At 37.9% G+C, this 16,957-nt stretch overlaps 1 protein-coding gene across 2 annotated transcripts in view; it reads right to left on the reverse strand.

Moving 5' to 3' along the window:
- Positions 1-16,957, reverse strand: part of ITGA8 (integrin subunit alpha 8) — a 228,174-nt gene that overhangs the window by 197,459 nt on the left and 13,758 nt on the right. For both annotated transcript variants that reach the window (XM_064284887.1, XM_064284886.1), the window contains exons 3-4: positions 7,572-7,672; positions 2,074-2,197 (exon numbers count right to left, since the gene is read on the reverse strand). In XM_064284887.1, coding sequence (XP_064140957.1) covers positions 2,074-2,197; positions 7,572-7,672 — 225 coding nt within the window. The remainder of the gene's footprint in view (positions 1-2,073; positions 2,198-7,571; positions 7,673-16,957) is intronic.

Genomic DNA, 16,957 nt, shown 5'->3' on the forward strand with positions numbered 1-16,957 from the left:
CTGCAGGACGGTTCCCCAGCTCGGACGCTGCTCTTTCTGCTCCAAGACCAGTCACTGCCTCCCAGGGACTTCTCCTACCGGCTGCGTCCCACGCCGCCCGTAGAACCGGCTGGTCCCCCTCCCGGGGTTAGTTCAGGAGGGTGGAGCCGCTCTCTGTGCTTGTGCCGTACCTGACTGGTACGCTGGCTCCAGGCTCTGGAAACAATCGCTGCTTCCCCGTATTAGTTCGTTCTCCGTCTCTAAATCTGTGTTTGTTGTTCAGGGTTCGTAGATTGTTATGTATGTGTTCAATTCACTTGTTTTTCCATGTCTTTGTTGTAAGAGGGATCCGAGGTAGCGTCTGCCTAGTCCGCCATCTTGGCTCCGCCCTCTGCTTTACTTTTATCTTTAGCATAATAATACTAATGTCTTACCTAACCCAGGAACACCGCATCTTGAATGGAACATGATGTAAGTAAGCCTTTTGTTGGCTGTTGCCTGCCTGGGAAGCTCCATCCCCTGCTCTGCCCCATTCAGGTCTCTTCTCCAATAGCCTTTTCCTAAAAGAAGTCCCCCCATCACTCTGTCTAAAAAGCTCCTCTCCACCCAGGTCCACGTCAGTCTTTACTCTCTTGCCTTGCTATATTGTTATTTTTGTACCTGACATTATATTATGAATCTATTTCTTTGCTTGTTTGTTGTCAGTCTGCCCTAGAATGTAAGTTCCTCATTATAGGAGTTTGCTCTCTACTGCTCTGTACTTTATTCCTTGAACGTTGAATAGTTAGTCTTCAATGTGCTCAATATCCACACGTTGAATGAATAAATAATTGAATTTCATTGTCTACAAAGAACTACTTTAAAGCTATGTAAAATAAAATCTTTATTTCACAGACTATTCATCTGACATTTGTCACAATGTTAAACAGTGTTTGATTTATTTCAGTATTTTTAAACAGAAAGTCATAATCTTCTCCTTGTCAAAATCTCAACCAAAAACCACCAGTTAAACTGTTCCACTCCAGCCCTTTAGGACTCTAAATCTCAGTGGCCTCTTAGTTAACTCTCTGATACCTTTAACTCATCCTAATACCTTTAACTCATCCTTTATCATCATTGTTCTATTTCTGGTAGTTCCCCATTATCTTGCCTAAATTAATCTTGAATTTTAAATATGTTCATGTTAAATGGGAAAAATTTACTTATAGTTTTAGGAATTAAATTAATTTGGGATTGAGTTTAAAAATTCAGTAGCCTGAAATCAGTCACTAGCACGTTCTTTCTAAAGACATCTTTTCTCAATGTGGTCTTGTGAATTATCTAAAATAAATATAAAAATCCATTGGTTGCTCACTAGTAAATTCCAATCATCTGTATTACACAGAGAAAATGCAAGGAGTGTACAAAAGGACTCTAGGTAAATCAAAAAAAAAAAAAAAACCTTACCCCAAAGTTTTTGGGTACTTCACAAAGATGAAGTGATTAAATGCCAGTGTCCCAAAGATAGCACTCACAGGCTTGCTTTAAAGGATACTTTGCTGGAAGTTTCCTAGAAATGCCAAATGAAACTTGGACTCTATGTGTACAGAGACTTTTTGAAAAATGGGGATTAAACACCTTGATAAGAAAAGTGTTTCATGCAGATAACTGGAGTACCCAGCTGCCAAAGAAAGCAACAGCCATTGAGAATACAGGCTACACAGAAAGCTCAAGTCGAAAGTGACCCCAGGTCCAAGAAGCTAATTAACACTATGCCTGCAATTAATAAACGGACAGTCAGCGTTCTTTAGATCACAGAGCATGAACTTTGAGTAGCAACTGAGAGTTAAGCCCAAAATAAGGAACTAATAAACTCCCCTGCAGAGTATCTGAAAAAAAGGATTTTCTAAAACACAGAAGATCAGCCGAATTCTGTGACTTTGCCCTTGTGTCACACCAAGACATTCTGTAAGACTGTCAATAACCTTTACCCCCATCTCTTTTTCCATACCATGCTGTCATTTATCAATGGTGTTTTAAGCCTGACTATACTCCTGTGTGCAATAGAAAAGCTCTAGAGTTAAATTTCAGTTTCAAGAAATAGAAACAACTTACTGTTCCGACAAGGAGAGTACTCAGCATACGCGCTGAAATTCTGAATTGCTACATAGCAAGTGCCAACCGGATCCTTTTCTGATGTCGGCTTAAGAGTTCTCCAGTGATATAAAGGGGCACAGGCCTATTAAACACAAAACATAAAAGACAGTTATATATATATATATATATATATATATATATATATATATATATATATATACACACATATATATGTGTATATACACACACATAGTTTTTTATTGTGGTAAAATACAGCTAACATAAGGTTTGCCATTTTAACCATTATTTCAGTGACATTAAGTACGTTCGCCGTGTTGCGCAGCCATCACCACTATCCATCGCCACAGTTTCTCATCACCATCATCCCAAACAGAAACTCAGTACCCCATAAGCAATAACTCCCCACTCCTGTTCCCTCTCAGCCCTGGTAACCACTCATAAGCTTGCCTCGATGCGTTTGCCTCTTCTAGATACATCATATAAGGGGGGGTGTCATACACTATTTGACTTATTTCACTCAGCATGTTTTTAAGGTTCATAGCATGTATTAGAACTTCATATCCCTTTACGGCTGAATAATATTCCATTATGTGTATACCACATTTTGTTTACCCATTCATCTGTTGATGAACTCTTGGGCTTTTCCTACTTTTAGTTATGGTGAATAAAGCTACCATGAACTTTGGTGCACAAGGATCTGTTTGAGTCCCTGCTTTCAAGCCTTTGGGGTATATACCTAGGAATGGAATCACTGGGTCATATGTTTAACTTTTTGAGTAGCTGCCAAACTGTTTTCCACAGTGACTACATCATTTTATACTCCCACCAGCAATATATAAGGGTTCCAGTCTCTCCACTTCCTCACTAACACTTGTTATTTTTCATTATTTTGAGACTAGCCATCATAGTGGGTGGGTTTTTTTTTTGGTTTAGTGCAAGTAAAGCAGGGCTGCAAACTGGTTCCTTCTGGTTTGAACTCCTGCTGAGACTTTGCCTTTCTAACAAGTACCCAGGAAGTTATACATAAGAATCACCTGGGATCGTCTTAAAATGTAGATTCTGACTCAGTATATCTGGGGTGGGAATGCAAATTCTCACAGGAAACTTGTTAGAAATGCAAATTCTCAGCCAGGGTTCGAACTGGAATTCGAATTCCAGTTCGAATCCCCGAAGAAAAGGCTCGAAGCCTTTTTAATATTTAAAAGTTGCGTGTGCAGCAAGTGAAGGTGATCGCAGTGAAGAATTTGTTGCTAGTAGGGGTTGGTTCAGTCATTTCAACGTGAGGGTAAACTTACCTAACGTTAGAGGGCAAGTACAAGTCGTCTGTAAGTCAGACATTCATAAACTGGGGATTTACCGTATCATTAAAAAACCAAAAACCAGTTGCTGTTGAGTCAATTCGGACTCATAGCGACCCTACAGGACAGAGTAGAACTGCCCCATATGGTTTCCAAGGAGCTCCTGGTGGATTTGAACTGCTGACCTTTTGGTTGGCAGCTGTAGCTCTTAACCGCTATGCCACCAGGGATTCCACTGTATGATTAATGCATGTAAATTTATGGCAAATTATGTTAAATTATTAGACGAATTAGCTTCCAGCATGCTAATGAGTACCCTGGTAGTCAGAGTTAATGAAACTTCCAAGGGTGATTTTTAATGCACTGTTAATGCACTGTAAAATCAGAGTAAATTCAACAAATGCAAAGGAATGAGTTTTTCCTCATAGGATTTTAAATTAAATAAAAGTGACCAGGCAAAAGAAAATACTTCCTAAAAGCAAAGAATGCCTATTTTCTTTTTCAAAAGTTGAGCCTCCACAAAAACAAATATCACTTTAACAGTGCAATATCTTAAAATGAGGAGAAGTTCCATTCTTTGTCTAATCTTTGCTTTGATTAAGGAAAAACAAAAAACCTTTTAAATCAAAGGATGCAGACAAATTTATAAGCCTCTGTTTTGTGGACTCCCTGAATTTATCACTGAAGGTGTATCTTACGGCTTTTTAAACAATGACTTTCATTTGGACATGCTACCCCCTAAACACAGAGTTCTTGACTTTATTTTTTATGTAATAGTTTTTATTCATAGCACAGCTGAAGGTAAAAAACAGCATCTATGCATGTCTTAGCAATTTTATAAGAGATGATCAGAGAGTCATTAAAAGAGCCTCAGACACTGGCTGTGAGGAAACTAATGACATTGAACCACTCTGCTTGTTATATACAAATTTACTGAGATAAATTCCAAGTACCTTAGACAACCTTTTTTGAAAGAGTTGAGCTAATCTAAGTTATTCCATAAATGCCTTCTTAATTCTCAGCAGTCAAAAAACCAAAGGGCTAGGAATGAAATGTGTGTGTACACATTCCCAGCTACCATGTAAACCAAAATAACCAAACCCATTGTGGTCAAGCCAATTCTGACTCATAGTGACCCTATAGGACAGAGTAGAGCTACCCCATAAGAGTATCAAGGAGCAGCAATAGGATTTGAACTGCTGACCTTTTGATTAGCAATCAGGCTCTTAACCACGGTGCCACGGGGGCTCCAAGCTAATGCACACACACACACACACACACACAAAACCCAAGAAACTCGAGCTAACATTAAAAAAAAAAAAAAAAACCAAACCCAGCGCCGTCAAGTTGATTCCGACTCATAGAGACCCTACAGGACAGAGTGGAACTGACTCATAGGGTTTCCAAGGAGCAGCTGGTGGATCTGAACTGTTGACTCTTTGGTTAGCAGCCATAGCACTTAACCACTATGCCACCAGGGTTTCCAGCTAATGTATTAAAAAAAAAAACATATAGTGTGGTATAAATAATGTTACATAGTATACAGACACTTGCTGGCACACCAAAATCTCTCTTTCAGAATATGTTTAAATACCTACACATTTAACATAGTGGTTTGCATTCAAATTTTGCTCAATAAATATCTGTTGAATTAAATATAATTAATTAAGTTTAACGTATGCCCTGTAGATAGGATTTGAAAGATAATTTTATTATACCACATTTTTACTATACCAAATTATTGTTACTTGTATGTCTTTGCATTTATGATATGTGATTTTTCATATCAGAAACTTATTTGATGCCTCATTCAATCCTTCCAACTTTCCTCTAGAGCATTATTCCTCTGCTTTATAATGTTATTTTAGGAATCTATTGTGGTGAAAAGAGAGAACTGTTTCTGAATTATTTTGCCTAATATCAGCAATCTGAGCAACAAAAATTAACTTAAACAACAGTAAGAAAAAAATGATGCTTCCTTGAAATGCTCCCGTTACTTCTTCAGAAGCCTACATCCTAGCATGAGCATGATACCTGAAAGGACGAACCTGAAACCCTCCTCAGGAAAATGGAATAATGCCAATTTTGCTAGGAATGAGAGAGGCAATACATAGGCTCTTTTTGTGACTTCTGTTAGATCAAATGCTCTGTATATTTTACCTTATTTAGTCAAACACTAAATGAGGACAGATCCCAATTTTAAAGCTCTTTCATAATTTCAAATGTATCCTTCATTATCTAGGCTAATATATAACTACTTTCAGGAAAGATAACTCTCATTCTCAAGTAAATCATTCTTGTACAGTGTAAGCTCCTTGGTTTTGCCTTCTGAGACATGGAACAGTCAGTCTCCCTGTGTATTGCAAAGTCTTGGCCAATATCTGAAAACTCTCATCTAGGTTCCCTTATCTTGGGGCCTTCTTAGTGGACTGACAAGTGATCTGTTTTATTAAACTAAGATTTTAATATGAAAACAGGTATCCATTTGGGCAGTGAAAGCATTTGCCCCAATAGCTCCATACTTTGCTGAACGGCTTCACCTTCCTTCTTAACAAAGGCCATTTCATGAAAATTCTTTCCAGTAGTTGCCTACTGTCAGCCTAGAAAATTTATCCCTTTTATATCTGTTCTGTTTCACACTGATGTAGTAATAATTATAAGCCCTGTCTTTGACATAAACCAAATATGTACACACATGATACATGGGCATTCGAAACGATACTTCGTAGGCAGCATTTTACTGCTCTAATGGTTATGTCACAGAGAGTTGAATTTAATTCTTTGTTATGCTAAGTTTCAGCACTCAAAGAAGCAAATTTAACTTGAAAGAAACTTTACATTATCCTATTTCCTATTATATAACTTAGGAAATGCCAGTATGTCAAATACTAACCATTTTTTATTGAGAGCACGGTGTATGATTTTATGTTCCATGGTTTTGAGGGTTCCTACAAATACTAAGTGGGCAACAATTACATGTTACAGATAAATATTCGAAACTTTAAAAAATCAATATAGCACTCAAAAAGAATTTTTAACCCCAGTTATTAGATGGCATTAGCTTCAATGGTAATTCACACAAGTCATACAACACTAAAGAATTACAAAAAGTTTTCACTAAGTTTGGAATCTGAAAACTATATTAATGCAAATCCACGACTATAGGGAGTATATTGTAAATGGTGGATTTGTAACTAAAGAGGGCTATCTATATTTTATATATTACCTGTTTTATGTCAAATTCTCTTTAGAGGGTTAACCACAAGGCCAAATAAAGCAAAGCATTTCCTTTATATATTTATTGTTATTAAATCATAATTCAAACAGCTTTAAACAAATTCCAAAATCCAAAGTTATTTCCTTATTGTTTAAGGAAATTAAAACTAACGGAATAAAAAAGCTTCTAAACTAAAAAAGAAAAGAAAGCTTCCAGGTCAGTTTAATACAATAATTTATTTCTCAACAACTTAGACACGTCTCCTTGCTCAGAACAGTAAGAGAACAGAATTAAAAGCTGGGAGATATCCATTTGGGAGTGAGACTGTTACTTAGAAAGTATTAATGAACTCAGAGATTCATGCATTAAGTTAAAAAAAAAAAAACCTTTCCTTTAGTTCTGAAAAGGATCAATGATGCTACAGTAGATTAACTTTTTGAGAATTCTAATGGCGAAGTGGTTAAGTACTTGGCCGCTAAATGAAAGGTCAGCAGTTCAAACCCACCAGCTGCTCCGCGGGAGAAAGATGCTTAGTCTGCTTCAGTAAAGATTACAGCCTTGGAAACCTATGGGGCAGTTCTACTCTGTCCTTTGGGATCGCTGTGAGTTGGAATGCAATTGACGGCAACGGTTTTGGTTTGGGTTTGGAACGTTAGTAGTCCTATTTCTCTGGTCAAATTTCAATCGGTCCCTTAAATCAATCTTAAGCAATGAAATATTTACCTTGTTAGGATATATCTTTTATTTTTCTTTCTTAAATGTTTTTCAAATGTTTGAAAATATCAAACACGTTTTATTTCTGAGAGCTTTAAACAGATTCTTTGATTTTAAGCACTAAATTTCTCTTTTAAAATGCCAGTAAGCTTATCTTTGAAAGTCTGACGTGCTCTTACATGTAAGGGTTTTTCGTAAATGAGTTTTGGAACATTCCAGTGCACACGGAATTCTGAAGCCACACCACACACACAGTCCATACTCACCACAACGTTCCCGCGGTGAGCTCTCACTGCTGCTCCAAACCACTGGTTCGATTTGAACTCTATAGGTTCTTTGGTTCCGTTAACTCTGATCTTTCTGTTGTCTAACAAGAAGGATATGAATTGTTACTAATTTGTAAAATGTGGAAATCCATTAAAATAGATAATAAAGAATTCGTACAAGCTGATGCTAAAACGTATATGAAAATGCAAAGGGTAAAAAATTGCAGAGACTCTTGAAGAAAAACAAGGTGACCAGGCTTGGTCTATTAGCTATTTTAAGACTTATTATAAAACTATTGTAATTAAGACAGTGAGGTAACTGTGCAAGGAATGACAACTAGGCCAATGGAATAAAATAGAGAGCCTAGAAGCAGACTTTTGCATTCATGGACCCTTGACAAAATAAAAATGGTATTGATGAGCAAAATACTAAAAATAAGAAGAAGAATGTGTACATTAGAAGTCATCTGAACACTACTTTCATTCCCAGTTGTATTTCCTTTTGTTAAGTCTATGCTATAGGATGACTTACATTAGAAAAATGTCAATCAAATAAAAAAACCTATTTGAACATGACATTTCATACTTAACTTAAAAGAAGATTTTTTTTCCTACATTTTACATCTCCAGAGATGAATTGTACTGTAAACTTAATATTGGACTACAATGATCTTGAATCTACACTTCAGCCATCGATTTGTATCACTGCTCGAAAGAAATGCGGATCTTCCCTGGTCTGGGAAGCAACATGCGTTCTCAGCATGCATTAACCAGGATAAAGATCTTGGTTTTTAAGTGAGTTACGTGTGTCTACGCAGCCGTAGAAGATAAGTCCTTAACACAGTTTTATATACGTTCTGCAGATGTCAGTATGAGGGGGCCATCTGGGTAGAAACTCAACCCACTTATAACACACTTCAGGTTTTAATAAAAAGCAGATATCTTTTCTTTCACTCTCAATTCCCCAGTCAACTTATTTCCCACATGGTTCTAGTCACACCATTCTAACTGGAGCTTAACTGATAATAGCTAATGAATTTCTAAAGACATTTGTACCATGGCATCTTATTTGTATATTTTCCCTTGGTATGTGTTTTATTTTTCTTCCTTGACTCTATAATTAATGCATTAAAAAATGAACTTTTTTAATTCCTATTAAGTGAAGCCAAAACATACATGTAATTAAAGCTTCAGTTGAGTTTACTTATGATTACAGACTGTTTTAAGAACAAATTGTATATACTCAATTTTAACCTAAAATTTGCATTTTGACATGTTAGTAGAAAATCACTAATTTCCCTTTTAAAAATTTTATCCTTTTGATGTTTCTGGGCTTTTTCTTTTTTAAATAAAAAACAAGTTCTGGAAATCCTCACCCAAAGCACACACAACTGCCAAAGAATTGAAGCAGCTTACAGTTTACAGGATACATTTACAATATAAACATTTCTCTGTGTGTCTAGGCAGCCTGAAAGATCATAGAACTCAGAGTCAAGGTATCTTGTCACCATTAACTGTGTGACCTTGGGCAATTCATTTAATCTTTCGGGGTTTTAATTTCTTCATCTGTAAAATGAGGCTGAGGATACCTTTTCCCTGGGTAGTCAGAAAGTCATAAAGATCACATGAGGTGAATGAACACAAAAGTGCTTTATAAGTCGTGAAGTCGTATACTACAGAAGTTGTATAGTAATACAACCGAAGGCCCATAACGTTTCAAACTTCTCCTAATTAGAAACCTGGAAGCTCAACCTAAGTTCAAGAATTGGGAAGGACCTCACACAAGTGTAATATATTATTATTAGGGATTTGTGGCACTCAGGATTGAAATTAGTGACACCTCACAAGACTGCCCACGTGTCTTTGATTAAGCACAGGGAGAAAGTACTCCAGTGGATCTGAAATTCCTAAACTATTATAAAGCCATGAAGAAAAGAGCAGTACCTCAACAGTTCAAACATAAAGGAGATTCCCAAAATGACTTAAGGAAGGCAGGCCACTGTGAGGAAGGAAATGAACTACAGGGAAAGACAGAAGCCAGCTCCAAGCTTAGCTTGGTTTTGCTAAAGAAGATGATGCAATTCTATCTTTGCAATTCCTGAGGTCTATTTTCTAATACTATAAATTTGAATTGTGTTATAAGTGGATGAAAAGTGTGAACCATGGGTTATTCTTCAGCAACAAATTTCTTCTGGACCAAGAGTACAAATGAATGGACTTCATTAATTCTATGCCTAGTCTAAGGATTATAATGGAGGAAAATCTCACAGGTCTCTATTTACTGAGTAGTCTTTGGGTAGTAGAAATGGTTAATGCATTTGGCGGCTAACCAGAAGGTTGGAGGTTTGAGTTCACCCACAGGTGCCTCAGAAAAAAGGCCTGGAGATAACTTCCAAAAAGATAAACTAATTATAAGGCAGAGGTGGCATTTGATCTTGGGTACAAAAACAACAAACCTATGTAGGTGCTGCACATATATTAATATAGACAATAGAGCACACCAAAGACACAGCCATGGAAATGTCTTAGTCGTAACCGAACACCTCACAGGACAAATGTTTCTAGACTCGAAGGTGAAGGACCATAGACTCAGGGGACATCTATATCAACTGGCACAACACAGTTCATAAAGACAATGTTCTGCATCCTACTTTGATGAGTAGCACCTGGGGTCTTAAAAACTTGCGAGCAGCCATCTAATACACAATTATTGGTCTCTTCCCGTCCAGAGCAAAGGAGAATGAAGAAAACCAAAGGCTCAAGGGAGCAATTAGTCCAAAGAACTAGCGGGCCACATGAACCACAGCCTACATGACCCCGAGACCAGAAGAACTAGATGGTGCCCAGCTACCACTACCTATCGCTCTGACCGAGATTACAACAGAGGATCCCAAAAAGAGCAGGAGAAAAATGTAGAACAAAAAAAGAAAAAAAATGAAATTCATAAAAAAGACCAGACTTACCGGTCTGACAGAGACTAGAGGAACCCCCAAGACTATGGTCCTAAGAGCTGAAGCCATTCCCGGAGACCATCTTTCAGCCAATTAATAGATGGCCCATCATATAAATAAAAAAACTCAAACAGAACATGTTCCTTAGAACAGTCAATGATACGAGATCAAAAGGGCAACATTTGTCTAGAAGCAAAGATGAGAAGGCAGGGAGGAGTAGAATATCTGGACCAAAGGAAATGGGGAACCCAGGGCACAAATGGGGAGAGTTACGATACACTGTGGGGAATACAACCAATGTTGTGGAACACTTCATGTACAAATACTGAACGGGAAACTAATTTGCTCTGAAAACTTTAACCTGAAGCACAATAAAAATTAAAAAAAAAAAAAAGAACCCAACTAACCTAAAGGTTGGCGGTTCAAGCCTACCCAGTGGTGTCATGAAAGGCTTGGTGATCTTCTTCTGTAAAGATTACCATCAAGAAACCCTATGGAGCAGTTCTACTCTGTAACACATGGAGTCACTGTGAGTAGGAATTGACTTAGCAACGAGTTTGTTTTTTTTTTTTTTTTTTGATGTAGCATAATCTTTTGTATGTTCTTTGTAACTAAAAAAAAGTATGTAAATATATTAAAATTCTTTTTAACGTCTATACATAATGCTTGGTAGTGGGTCAGGAAAAAAGCAGACCCTCAATGAGATGGACTGACACAGTGGCTGCAACAATGGTTTCAAACATAGCAATGACTGTAAAGATGGCACGGGACCAGGCAGTGTTTAGTTCTTTTGTACACAGGGTAGTTATGAGTCTGAGCTGACTTGATGGCACCTAATGAATGACAACATACATTATTGTATCCCAGTAAATAACCATACTATATTTTATTTATCAATTACCTTACATTTGAATATTTAGATTTTTTTTTTTTTTTCAGTTTTTCCAGTACCACAAACATGTGCCTTGAGAATCCTTACATCCATCTCCATCTGCTTATATACAAGAGTTTCTCTCTGGCACCAGACTAGAAATGACATTGCTGGGTCATAGACAAAGATCATATCCATTTTATCAGATTTACCAGAAACTGCTCTCTGAATTAAATTTACAATTTCCATGCCCACTAGCTGAACAGTAGACGATGACCATCAGCTCTTGTCATTGTAGGACTTGGAAGTTTTTGCTAGTCTGGATGACCGTGAAATAATACCTCATTTTGTTATTTGCATTTCCCAGATGATTACTAACGCTGATCATCTTTTCACGCTTATGAACCTTTCACTTTTTCATCTGTGAATTGCTAGCTCATATCCTTTGCTCATTTCTCATTTGGTTATTAATTTCATTGCTTAGTAAGAATTCTTCATGTATTTTGGGTATTGGCTCTTTTTCCCACACATATGTTGCAAGTACCCTCTCCCAATTTTTGCTGGTCTTTTAAATTTGATTACGGGAAATTTTTTTCCCCACCTGGAATTTAGTCTGGTATATGATGTGGCATAAACATCTTAATTCTCTTCAATATGAAAAGCTAGTTGTCACAATACCACTATTACTGAATAGTCCACCTTTTCCTCACTGATTTGTAATTCCACCCCGCAAGAGTACCTTCTGACTCGGCCTAAAGGCCACAACGTGATCTGGCCCTGCCACCCTCCAACCTCAACTCTTCCTAGTTTCCCATGTTTCTGAAGCTGCAGACGCAATGACTGCTGTCCCTGGAAGATGCCCAGCTTTCTCCATATCACCATTGCATTTGCTGTTGCCACAGATTTCCAGTTAACTGCCTCCTCATTATTCAGGTTTCAGCTCAAATTCCACTTCCTCACAGACACTTGCCCTGAGCAACTAGTTCATACTACCCCTTATCATCCACTCTCCCGTTACCCTCCATTTTCTTCATAGCACTCACCACCATCTAGAATTATCTTTATCTGTTAGTTTGTGTGTTTATGGACTGTCTATTCCCCTTGAGAACTTATTTACGTAAGTTCCATGAGCAGAGGGTCCACCTCTGCATTTCCCAGTTCTAGAACAGTGCTTGGCACATAGCATCCCCTCAATAAATGTTTGTTGAATGAATGACCATCCTCTCATATATTCATTTAGAAATTTTCCTAGGATACCCTGTTCAGTATGAATCTACTTTTGTTTAGGAGTCAAATGCAGTGTGTCTGGGTGTGTGTGTGTGAGACTGTGTGTGTATGTGTACAGACACTTAAACTGTTAATGATGGTCACTGTGAAAGAAAGGATGTTACACATTATAGTAAACCCAAATCCAGTGCCGTCAAGTCGATTCCAACTCACAGCAACCCTATAGGACAGAGTAGAACTGCCCCATGGAGTTTCCAAGGAGCCCCTGGCAGATTGGAACTGCTGACCCTTTGATTAGCAGCTGTAGCACTTAACCGCTATGCCACCAGGGTTTCCACACATTACAGTAGCCTTATATATTTTGATTTAGTATACTTTTGTATTGTGTGGGTTTTCTACAGTGGGCATGACTACATCCATAATCTAAGGAAAGAACAAAAAACCTAAAAATAAAATAAAACCATTTTGAAGGCCCATCTAAGCTATTTAGATAGGTAGTCACAATAAAATTGATTTGGTCAGGGGAAATAGGAGAGGGATGAATAGGTCAAATACAGGACATTTTAAGGGCAGGGAGATCATTCTGTGTGATAGTGTAATGGTGGCTACATGACACAAACATTTGTCAAAACCCATAGGGCAGTATAATACAAAGAGTAAACCCTAATGTAAACTACGAGCATTTGTTACAATTGATGAACCAAAATGTATCAATTTTGGTTCATCAATTGTAACAAATGTACCACACAAATGCAAGATGTTAATAACAGAAGAAACAGTGTACAGCAGAGAGAGGGGATATACGGGAACTCTCTGTACTTTTTGAAAAGTTTTTCAGCAAAACTAGAACTGCTAAAAAAAGTGCATTTAAAAAAATTATTTGATCAGTCCAATATTTCTAGATTTTGAAAAACTCTCCCATAAATTGACAACTTTGGTTTTGGGACCATCTGGGTACAAATTCCAGGGGGTGACAAGCATACCAACTTTTGGTTCCTTTTTTTCCATGGGCCATGTACATTTCAGAACAGGCGTGAGGGCACGTAGAATATGGTGTGCATGTGGGCTACCCGCAGATTTTTCTAATCTTTTGGTTTAGTAACATGGGAGGTATTACAAGAAGTGAAGACAGGTCACTGTGGAAGAGAGAAGAGCAGAGCCGGAAATGCCACAGGTGTGATCAGACATTTTGGCAGACTGGGTGCTGTTTGAAAACTTTTAATAAAGCCCTTGACCTAGAACTGAAAAACTGAGTTTTCCTATGCCCTTCAATCATCACTTCAAGTATATCCCTTTTGAGATTTTCTTAAAGCTGTTACAGGAGCTGTCCAGACTTTTTTCAATCTGGAAAAGGGCAAAAGAAATCTTTAAAAGCATGTTTATAACCTTCACCATTGTCAAATTTGTGCTGTAAAAAGTTTCATTTAGATTAAAACTGTGTATCTGAAAACAGGGAATACTCACATGTAAAATGCAAAATAAAATACTTGTGGCCAGAAAACTCCTTATCTCAAAGAAATAAGGCCAAGAAAAGAACCTGGATCTATTTTTATGCCATAGAAAATTAAATATCCAAATGTATCATTTCCAATACCCCAAAACCACTTCTAAAAACCATTAAAGAATACCTCTGCAGACTTCATCTTATTGCAAATTTTCAAGCTTTTTAGGAAAATGCTATACTAACTCATTTTCTTTATAATGTTCTAGAAATGTGTTTTTCTGATTAAATGAATACTCAGTAGGACTGAGATTTCTGATTTATATTGTATATGCATGCTGTTGTTTTTAGGTGCTGTCAAGTTGATTTTCGACTCATAGTGACCCCATGTGACAGACTACAACTGTCCCATAGGGTTTTCTAGGCTGTAATCTTTACGGGAGCAGATCACTAGGTCTTTCCTCCACGGAAGCACTGAACGGGATTGAACTGCCAACCTTTTGGCTAGCAGCCAAGCACTTAACCGTTGTGCCTCTAGGGCTACTTATATGCATACCATGTACAAATATCTGGACACACACATGTACATACACACTAGATATTTTTCCCGTATTCACCTAATAGGTCAAATCTAAATACCCTGCCCAGGGCAACTGGCACCCCTGACCCAACAGGCTTGTCGCCAGGTATGGTGTTTCCTTTGCATTCAGGGTAACTTTCTTTCTATTCCCTACCGAGCCTCACTCCAAAGCCTTCATGCATGACACTTCTCTTGTGAAATTCCTTTCCTCCTGTTGTCAACTAGTCCAAATCACTTCCTTAAAACCTGTTTTAAAATGTAGGGCCAAGAACTCTCCTTCTTTTCTCCCCAAATTGAAATTCTTTCAGAGTATTTTTTCAATAATACCAAAGAACATAAAGTAGCAAATACCATATAAAGAAGATAAGGGCTGTTAGCATCCTACTCCCTGAAGACAGTCAGCGTTAAGTCTGATAAACCCCTCCAGGGTTCCAGAATTCAAGAGGCTTCTGGCTTGTTTCTCTAGATCCTTTTTCTGGAAATCATGAAACTTTTAAGTTGCTGTTGTTTTTATTAGGTGCCATCAAGTTGATTCCGACTCGCAGAGACCCCATGTGACAAAGTAGAACTGTCCCTTAGGGTTTTCTAGACTGTAATCTTTATGGGGAGCCCTAGTGGCCCAGCAGTTAAGAGTTCAGCTGCTAACTGAAAAGTTGGCAGTTCAAATCCACCAGCCACTCCATGGAAACCCTGGGGGGCAATTCTACTCTATCTTACAGGGTTGCTATGACTCGGAATTGACTTGACAGCAACAGGTTTGGGTTTGTTTGTTTTTTTTTTTTTTAAATCTTTATGGGGGCAGATCATCAGGTCTTTTTCCCATGGAGCCACTGGGTGGGTTCAAACCTCCAACCTTTCAGTTAGTGGCTGAGCACTTAACTGTTGGGCCACCAGGGCTTCTTTTAAGTTATTTGCTCATATAATGATTCAAATGCTTGATTTCATACATAACCAAATATTAAGGAAGCTAAGTATATGCTTTTAGGAGTCCCTGGGTGGTACAAATGGTTAAGCACTCAACTACTAGTTGAAAGGTGGACAGTTTGAACCCACCCAGAGGCATCTCAGAAGGCAGGCCTGGTGATCTGCTTCCTGATGGTTATAGTCATGAAAACCCATGAAAGCACAGTTCTTCTCTGCATAAATGGAGTCACCATGAATGGGAAGTGACTTGATAGCAACTAACAACAACAACCATGCTTTGAGAGACTTAATAATAACGTCCATCAATATGGATTTGGGATAGCAATAGGAAAGGCTATACTGCAATCATTCCTGTCATAGTTTTTCTGATCTGGATGGGAATATCATTTTCTGCTGTAATTATTTCCCTGCCTATGCTGTCTTCCCTAGAATTGAGATCAGGTTTCCAACTTCCTATTTTTAATAACTAAAAAAAATTTTTTTTTTTATACTGCCTAGCCAGTGTTCTTCAGACATTTGTTTAGTAATAAATATGAATGAGTTTTCTGATGCCAAATAACGTCATTTGAAATACCTTGAATTACCCATCGCCACAGTTGTTTTTCATATGTAACTGGACTAATGTCTTATGTAAGGTTTGTTCTGGAAATATATAGGGACTTTTGTGGGTATGATGCAAATGATTTTTTTTTCAGGTGTTGTGTTCACTTATATGATGCAGCTAGAGGAGTGAATGTTAAGAAATTAGAGAATTAGCTCTCCATAAGGAAATGCTAAGCCATTTGTGACAGCTACTATTCTGTCCCACAGAAAACAGATCAAATTAAAAAAAAAAAAAAGTCCCCTACTATGACATAAAGGAGCTCTGATAGTACAACGGTTAGACACTAGGTTGCTAACCAAAGGGCCAGGATTTTGAACCCACCTAGCAGCTCCATGGAAGAAAGAGCTGGCATTCTGCTTCTTCCTAAAGATTACAGCCAAGAAAACCCTATGGGGCTGCTCTACTCTGTTGCATGGGGTTGCTATGAGTCAGAAATGACTCAATGGCACATGACAACACTATGACACAAAAACTGTAGAAGCAGAGCTGGTTACAGTTGGATTGTATTGACCAAGAAGTCAACTCTGACCTCATATTCTAGACCTAACTTCATATCATCCATACTGGCTGGAACAGTTTTCTCTCTTACCACCTCTCCCTCCACCACTGAGACAGTTGCACATACATGCACATACACAATGCTCTTTCGCTCTCACCTCTAGTGATGCCGCCTCTGAAAAGCCTCCTCAGATATACACTGCCCCTCTTTAGGGTCTTTTGCATGCCTAAAACATTCTTGGCTTTCTGTGCTACAGCACCTATCACTGGATTAGACTTGCCAGGTACTA

Source organism: Loxodonta africana, chromosome 4, assembly GCF_030014295.1.
Source record: "Loxodonta africana isolate mLoxAfr1 chromosome 4, mLoxAfr1.hap2, whole genome shotgun sequence".
Lineage (NCBI taxonomy): Eukaryota > Metazoa > Chordata > Mammalia > Proboscidea > Elephantidae > Loxodonta > Loxodonta africana.